The sequence below is a fragment of the Astatotilapia calliptera genome, chromosome 4 (assembly GCF_900246225.1).
Source record: "Astatotilapia calliptera chromosome 4, fAstCal1.2, whole genome shotgun sequence".
Classification (NCBI taxonomy): Eukaryota; Metazoa; Chordata; class Actinopteri; order Cichliformes; family Cichlidae; genus Astatotilapia; species Astatotilapia calliptera.
The window spans coordinates 11,851,438-11,859,650 of NC_039305.1; the positions used below are offsets into that span (position 1 = coordinate 11,851,438).

At 41.7% G+C, this 8,213-nt stretch overlaps 1 protein-coding gene across 1 annotated transcript; it reads right to left on the reverse strand.

Moving 5' to 3' along the window:
* Positions 1 to 1,521: 1,521 nt before the first annotated feature.
* LOC113020008 (G-protein coupled receptor 183-like) lies at positions 1,522 to 3,458 on the reverse strand. The gene is made up of 2 exons (XM_026163681.1): positions 3,378 to 3,458; positions 1,522 to 2,529 (listed from the first exon to the last, which is right to left on the reverse strand). Exon 2 carries the CDS (start codon positions 2,500 to 2,502, stop codon positions 1,537 to 1,539), a length of 966 nt encoding a protein of 321 aa, XP_026019466.1. The 5' UTR covers positions 2,503 to 2,529; positions 3,378 to 3,458; the 3' UTR covers positions 1,522 to 1,536.
* Between the last annotated feature and the right edge of the window lie 4,755 nt (positions 3,459 to 8,213).

The window sequence follows — 8,213 nt, forward strand, 5'->3', positions numbered from 1 at the left end:
AGACAATAAGCACTAAGAATATATATTAAATATATGACACTCACCAGTGAAGGGCTCAGGGGCAGGTAGGCAAAGACTCGAGGTACCTGGTTCTGGGGCGGGAGGAGCCGGCTCCACCATGGGCGCTGCCGCTCCATCCGAGGGAGGATTGGCTGCAGGTGCTGTGCTCTCCCCGCTGGAGAGTGCGGGGAGAGAGAGAGCAAAACATACACAAAACCTGCAACTATCATGAGCCAGCCGGACCAGGACACATCTAAGTGAGTCTCCCTAGTTGCCCTAACCAAACCACATTTTGAGTCAAAAATGTCTTCAGATCTTTGGTCCCCACAAAGATTGTTATGCAAACACTTTTAAAATGGTGAACTGTAAATTTTACACTTAAGCATTTTTCCGGGATTTAAAGAAAGGAAGAAATAACACATCCTATTTATAGTTTTTAGAGGTGTTGGAAGACAGATATTATTGCTAAGATGGCTTTTTCACTTGGGTTGTATGCTATGTTAACCTAACTGTGTGGTATTCTTGAACATACCAGTGTGCTTTATACATTTGAGCATGGCATGAATGTTCACTCAGTAGGAAAGAAAATATAGATCTGTATAAAACACATTTAACTACATTTAATAAAATCATATGTAGTGTTTTTTCCCTGTAGTGGTGCAGCTGAGTTTTTGGTGTGTGGCAAACACTAACCCTTGTTAAAAACTCACTGTTTGACTTATTCATTCATAATTATGTTGGAGAGGTATGGTAAATGGTAAATGGCCTGTATTTGTATAGCGCTTTTCTAGTCCCTAAGGACCCCAAAGCGCTTTACACAACCTGTCATCCACCCATTCACACACACATTTACACACTGACAGAGGCGAGGCTGCCAGACACTGGCGCCACCAGGCCCTCTGACCACCACCAGTAGGCAACGGGTGAAGTGTCTTGCCCAAGGACACAACGACCAAGACTGTCCAAGCCAGGGCTCGAACCGGCAACCTTCCGATTACAGGGCGAACTCCCAACTCTTGAGCCACGATCGTATGTGGGGAATGTATACACCCTGTCCTGCACCATGCACCTTGAGAAAGACATCACACATGAAACAGATAGATGCTCCTTTTGCTATCAGTATGATGCTGATTGGGATTCTGAGCCTAAATGTCCTCACAACCTCACCACAGTCACTGGTCCACACATTCACTGGAAGGATAAAGTTTATTGATGTATTTTGTCCTCACGGTGGCGCCAAAACACAATCAAATAGTTCACATGTTCCTTGTAGCAATTCATCACATTATGAAAACATGAAATTAAAATGCTTATAATTTTAACATTGTCTACTAGTTGTTGATTAATTATTGATTCAATTTTTGATACAGATTTCTTTCACTGATTATGAAAAAAATGCATTCAAGTAAAAGGTAAACTGTGAAAAAACAAACAAAACAAAGCAGGACTTTACACTCAGGATTTGACTCTCACAGTTGCAGACAATTATTTTTCATAGATTTTAATATGTGTGTTATATTTTTATATTTTGTGAATCTAAGCAGGTGGGTTTTGCTCCTGTGGATTCTGGTTCTTCTCTGGGTTGAAACAGGAAGTAATCTTTTTAATGCAGGCGTCAGAGAGGAAAGGCACCTTCTCTAGACGAGACAAGTAGACAAGGGGCTGGATTGTGCTGCTGATGTTCAGAAAGGCAAAACCCGCGGGCTGCACGTAGCAGCGAAACACATCAGGTGAGTAGTAGTCCTCAAATGGAAACAGAGCAACAAGTGGCAGGTAGTTGAACACGATGATACACAGGATAGAGAGCACCATCTTGAAGGCCTTCTTTTTCATGGGGTGCATTGCATCTTTCCCTGCACCGGTGGACTTCTTCAGTGCCCACAGGATGCTTGCGTTACACACCACCATCCAAGTAAATGTTGCCAGTACCTCACCGGTGAACAGCTTTTCAAAGTTGGGGAGTCCTCCCACCATCTTGGCTGCTGAGTAGGCAAAGGTGAGGCAGAGCACCAGCACTGAGAGGCCTAACCTGTACTTGAAGTGTTTAAGTTGCCCAAAAGCGATTGGAAAGAGTACAGCTACAAAGCGATCCAAGCAGATGCAGGAGAGGAACAACGGACCGCTGGTGTCTTTCACACCATAGGAGAACTTAATGGCAGACAACACCTCTTTGAGCTGCCAGAGGTAGAGATTAAGAAAGCTCAGGGGGGTCATTGCACCAAAGTAGGCATCCATGAAGGCCAAGCAGCCCAAGAATATGTCTGAAGTGGAGGGCTCTTTGCGATTGTGGATGAGAATAGCAATGACGAGTAAGTTGGCCGGGATACCCAAAATTACATTGATGCACTGAACGGCCAGGTCAAAGAGAATGGCCTCTATCAGGTTGTCGCACCCATCAATAGCACTGAAGGATGTTGCCGTGCTGTTTATGAATGCTGTGGTATTGAGAAGCAGCTGGGTCAGGATGGATGTTGAGCTGAGTGATGAATCATTTGTGTCCATGTTTGTGCTACCACAAAAATCAGCAGTCTGATGGGAGAGGAGCGAGAAGGATTATTGAGCTACTTCTGACCAGTAAGAAGCACAAAAAACAGCAGCTGATACCACTGAAGCCACGAAGTTATTAAAGTGTTTTGGTTTCTTTTACATCTGTGAAGCCACAGCCTGTCTGTTAATTATTATCCCTGCTTCTGATCTGCTGAGATTCATCTTACAAGTAGAGATAAAGTAGCTCCAGAGACAGTAAAAACATGTCGCAAACACCGTCAGAGCCTCTCCTCAGGCTGTTATCATGTTATTGTGTCTGTGCGGACTCTCCTCTGGGAAACGTGACTCCCCCTAGGAACATGTAACTCACTTAAGAGAGTCATTCTAAAAGCACCACCCTTTCACAGAAGGATAAAAAGGGCAGTGATTGCCAAATTAAAATGGAAAAGGTCATATTCTGTTCAAGATTATTGTAAGTAATGTCAGTGGGAATTTGATCATTTCTGGGAGCTTTTAAAAGCCCATTTCTGACATTTAGCTCATCTTTAAGCTAATTTCAATATAGAAGAATGATAACTTGGAAAATGAATTTTATCAAAGGTGGACTGATGGAATAAAAACATTCATAAGCCATAAGTTTCTCTGTCTTTGGGTCCTAAAAGAAGATTTTTGATTTTTCTTCTGCAGCTTTTTTTATTGATAAATATCAGGTTTTGTTCTGGGCTTCGGGAATGTTTGCAGCAGCTCGTAGTCAGCTTGATTTGAACAATGTGAAAGTGCAAGAGTTTTTAAATGGAGTACACCTGAGCTACCTCCAGTAATGAACTATTAAAGCCAGAGGCTGTGACTGTTCCTTGCCATCAAGGGAACTGTTCTGCTATAATACAGACCTTTCTTGAGCTCTGTTCCTTAGTGGGCGATGTTTCTGACGTGCTTCTGCTGCAGGCCACAAACACTCCGGTGGGACTAATCACGGGAGGAGTAATCTTTGGCAAAGATGCTCGTCCCTGGAAATGTCACATCTAATCAATTGTATATTTCTTTGGGCAATCACTGGAAAATGAAGTCTATATTACAGAATTTACAAAGAACACATTTCTGAGGGTTTAATCAGGTGTGGATCACAGCACTGTACTGATGTTGATTTGCATTTTTAAAATTCTGATGAGGTGATTTTTGCTGATTATTGTATTGCACTGCATCCAATAATGCATGAAAGCAAAGGCTATTAAATATTTGATTTTGAAATTTGGAACACTTCTGTCATGTTTTATGAAAACTCATATTGTAATTACCCACCAAAAATTATTTTTTCTTAAAAAAATTTCAGATTTGTCCTTTGCAGAATTCTAGTCACTGTAGATAATTTCATATGTTTTTTTGCTTTACAGCTAAAACACGCAGAAATGCTACCGTTTGTTATTAAATAAAGTCACTCCATGCATAACGAAGATGAAGATGAAGATGTGCGCAATGTCAAGCGAGGAAAAAATAAACAGACCTCTTTCCATTTGTCACTTTGATAATTTCTTGGAACAGAGTTAACCTCTAATCCCTCAAATCTGAATTATTGATCTGTTACTTTAATATATGGTTTGGCATCTGTGCTCTTATCAAGGACACATACTGAGTGAAGCAGTTTGATTAGAAACAAACTTCTTGAAATAAAACCCATGTACAAAATCACATTGGACTTTGAAGCATTTTAAAGCATCTCAATGTTCTACTCACCTGTTTGAATGATTCCTCTAAGCTGAGCAGTAAGTGTGACGCTGAGCGTGTTACAGGTGTTCATTTATAAGTTCTCTGAAGTGTCGTGTATTTGACGCCAACCAGGGGAGGTTCTGTCTGACATCATGAGGGGCTGACTCTTCAGTAGAGAGACTGTTGTGATGAAGAGTTTCTGTATTGTGCTGATATTTTTACATAAGCAAGAAATTTGTGAACTGTGCCAGAGGTTATAGATAAGCTTGCCAGTGTCAATTTGCTTGACAGGGAGCATCACGGGACCAGTCTGATGATGCTCTCTGTTCACTGGGAGTGATGAATGCTGTCCTCAATCACTGAACACAAGTGCAGGAAAACATCAGCAGTCGAGAGCAGATCTAAATTGTGTTTGCTGGGTTTTAATGCATCAGTGTCTCACTCATGTAGCTGAAGAAAACAGCTATTTTAGATTCCCAATGGAGTGCTCATCAGTTACAAGTGAAGGTGAAAAAAGATGTGGCAGGTGCATAAAGCCTGTGTGTGTGAGAGTTATGAGTCAGGACGTACTGGGACCGAATGTTTCACAGAGCGGTTAAAGTAGAACCCAGTGTTCTGTTTCCATGTGAAGACAAGAAGGAAAACCCACAATGATCCAGAAGTGAGGGAGACAGAGAGAGAGAAAAAGGGGTGGGATTTATTTGCATTACTTCTTTTTTGTCTAGGGGGGCAGCAGAGGATCATTGTACCTGTTTGACAAGCACAGCAGGTTCCCACAAGTAGAACCTGACGCTCATGCAGACATGACATGATATTTACAGTCTATTAAATTCCCCAGGAGCATCGCAAATCTATCCTTTCCACCTTCATCTATTACATAAATCTTTTTTTCTCCAAATATGACCGTCGGTTTCTTGTTTATACATTTATAGAGTAAAAACATTCCTATGATAGCGGGCTTCAGAAATTCTGGTTTTGATGCACCAGCTGCAGATCCATAGTTCTGTTCCTATTCTTGTGGTTCTGCACTGTGTCCTGCACATTCTTCCTGCTTTCTCTGCATCTTTCAAATTAAAACACTAAGCCTGTGCATCTCCAACCAAACCATCAGTGCACCAGATTAAGGACAAGTGGAAAAGAAACAGAAGAGCAACAAACGGAGCTTAAGCTTAAATAATTACATATACAGTAGGGAATGTGTTTATGCAGAACCAAACAAATCCACAATAAAATCCAATGCAGGACAAATTTACGCCAACTTAATAGAATTTATTAAAGAATAGTCTATTCATGTCAAAAGCCTGTAATACAAATCATAATCTTGGCTGCTTCAGTGGGTCATATAATTGTAGCAAAGTTGAGTCACATCTTATAAAAACACAAGCTGTGAGGAAATCTTTTCCCCTTTCTCTTATTTCACGTCTCAGTTGTAGTAACCTTTGCAAACAAGCACAGCTTAAGAGGACAGAATGCAGTCTGTGGTATTAGTCAGAATCAGGCATTAGCATGTGTCTGCCAAAAGGAAAATGATCAGAAACGTTGCCACTGATATTGTGCAGACCTCATCACCACACCATCAGCAGCATGCAGCACACCGTGATAATTAACATAATTAAAATCAAATAGCAAAATGTGCTTTGGATCCATGCATGTGAGATATCAGCATTTTATTGTCTTGTTGTGCATTTAAATCCGTGATATAACATGTGTGCGTACAGAGGAGGCAGAGACTGTCCACAGACATCCAGCCGCCTCCAGTCTCGTCTGCATGAGAGAGATGCAGGTAAATTCCCACCAGAACATACACCCACTTACTTGCTCACACACACACACACACACACACACACACACGCACGCACGCACGCACGCACGCACACGCATGCACGTATGCACGCACCCACGCATGCATGCATGCACGCATGCCAGCATGCATGTACAAGGCAAAGTATTAATTGTGACAGTGCTTCCAAAATAAACCCTGCAATAAAATATAACAAATGAACAAAAAACATATCAGAAATAGTTGTAATGGCTTTAGAGTATATGTAGAGACATTTTCTTATACACTGTTAATCCAGTTTTTCACACAAACTGACTGCTGTTCAGTTTGTCTGTCCAGTGATTATTGGCAGAGAGGAGAGGAAAAAGATAAACACTCTTTCCAAAAGTCTTTGAATATTTCAGGGAAGTATCGTCAAAGTGCAGGATTTTTAGCTTATTTCTGCACTGCTGTGAACGCACATGCTCCAGAGGATGAACGGGCATTTGGACATGACTCCGTCTAATGATGTTTTGACATGGATGTACAGTGGAACTAAGTTACTGCCTTGCAGCAAAAATAGGGCAAGTGGGCATCCACCAGCTTTCACTAATTATTACAATTAAGGCCTTCTAAATGTGAAGTAATCACCGTAATTTCAGTGCCTTCATCTTGGGGCAATTAAATGACAAACAAACAACCCAGAGTTTGATTTAGCAATCGCTTCTTAATGGAATTAATTATGGAGGAAAACAACAGGATGTGATTATTTTTCAATGAAATGCATAAGTTACCAGACAGGATGAGCTTCTAAATTTGACTAAATGGGTAATGAAAACAGGTGGTAGTAAGAAATTAAAATCCAGCAGGCCAAACTGTGCTGTGAGCTCTAGTTTAGACAATGCTTAATCAATCATGTAAGGTAAACTCTGCGTAAGTAAAAAAGTAAATGTTTATGAGATGAGTTAATAAAACACATGTGGACTAAATCACGAGGCCACTCTGCTGGATTTTATATTTTGAAGCGATTCACAGCTAAATCAGCATGGGTATATTGTATAATTAAGCTATACAACTGATGTTTTCACGGTACCAACGGTATCAACGATGGATCAACCAGCATTGCTAATAATGGACCATCAATGATGGTAGGAAAGAAGCTGCAGAACTGCATTCGTGGCTGGTCAAAACTAACAACCGACATGGGCCTTAAAATCCACCAAGGCAGGAAGAAGTGCCTCAGCAAGCTGAGAAAGGGGCCTCGCATTGACGCATACTTTTTAAGAAGTAAGTCAAATCAGTCAATTTAAGTCTAGAGGCAGGAGAATCCCCACAATCCTCAGGGCATCAGCACCCTGTTCGAAGTTCATTGTCGTACAGACTCCCCCATAGTCTCCAGATTGGAACTCAGTCAAATCCAGACAGTAGCAGTTCCCAGTCTAGAGCTTAGCCAGCCACACCCAATATTAGATTCTAGCTCAGGGCCCGGCCATTTATTATCAGCCTCTAGCTTTAAGTTTAGCCACCAACAACTAGCAACACACTTGGGTGTAGACAATCAACACTACGTTCCAGCCCAGAGCTCACCCAGAAACAGCCAACAGAATCTTCCAACACTGTCTAGTCTCGCACTACCAGAAAGGGAAAGGAAGATGGAAGGCAGGAAAGATCAGATTCTGTGGCCCAGATCCAGTGAGAAAAGAGAGTGGGAAACCATTGACTTGGAACTGGCTCTTATACTAGATCAACAAAAGGGTCCAGTTGAAAGGAAGAGGCGAAGAGCAGGAGGTATTCTGATCCCTAAGGAGAAGAATTCCTCATCCATCAGCCAGTTTCGCCAGATCAGCCTGCTGAACGTAGAGGGAAAGATCTTCTTCAGTGTCTTGGCCCAAAGGTTATCTACTTTCCTGCAAAGAAACAACCATATTGACACATCAGTGCAGAAGGCCGGTAACCGGGGCTTCTCGGGACGTCTGGAGCATGCCAGCGTCATTTGGCACCAGATTCAAACTGCCAAGAAGGAAGAGAAGAGACCACGAAAAGACCTTCATGTGGTCTTTTTAGGCAAGCAAAATAAACTGTAGGAAACTAAACAGAAGAATGAAGAAGAGAAATAACAATTTAACATAAACCAGTGACACACTCCAGGGCCTGATCAACCCTGGTAGGGCCTCTTTGGATGAGGGTGTCTAGTGATAATGGCTGAAACACCCGATGAATCCAAGGTCCACTACTGATGATGTGTCCCAAATTTTAAAATGAT

Bases quoted from the DNA above. Each gene is read 5' to 3' on its own strand.
- LOC113020008 (XM_026163681.1), bottom strand. From the start codon at position 2,502: ATGGACACAAATGATTCATCACTCAGCTCAACATCCATCCTGACCCAG.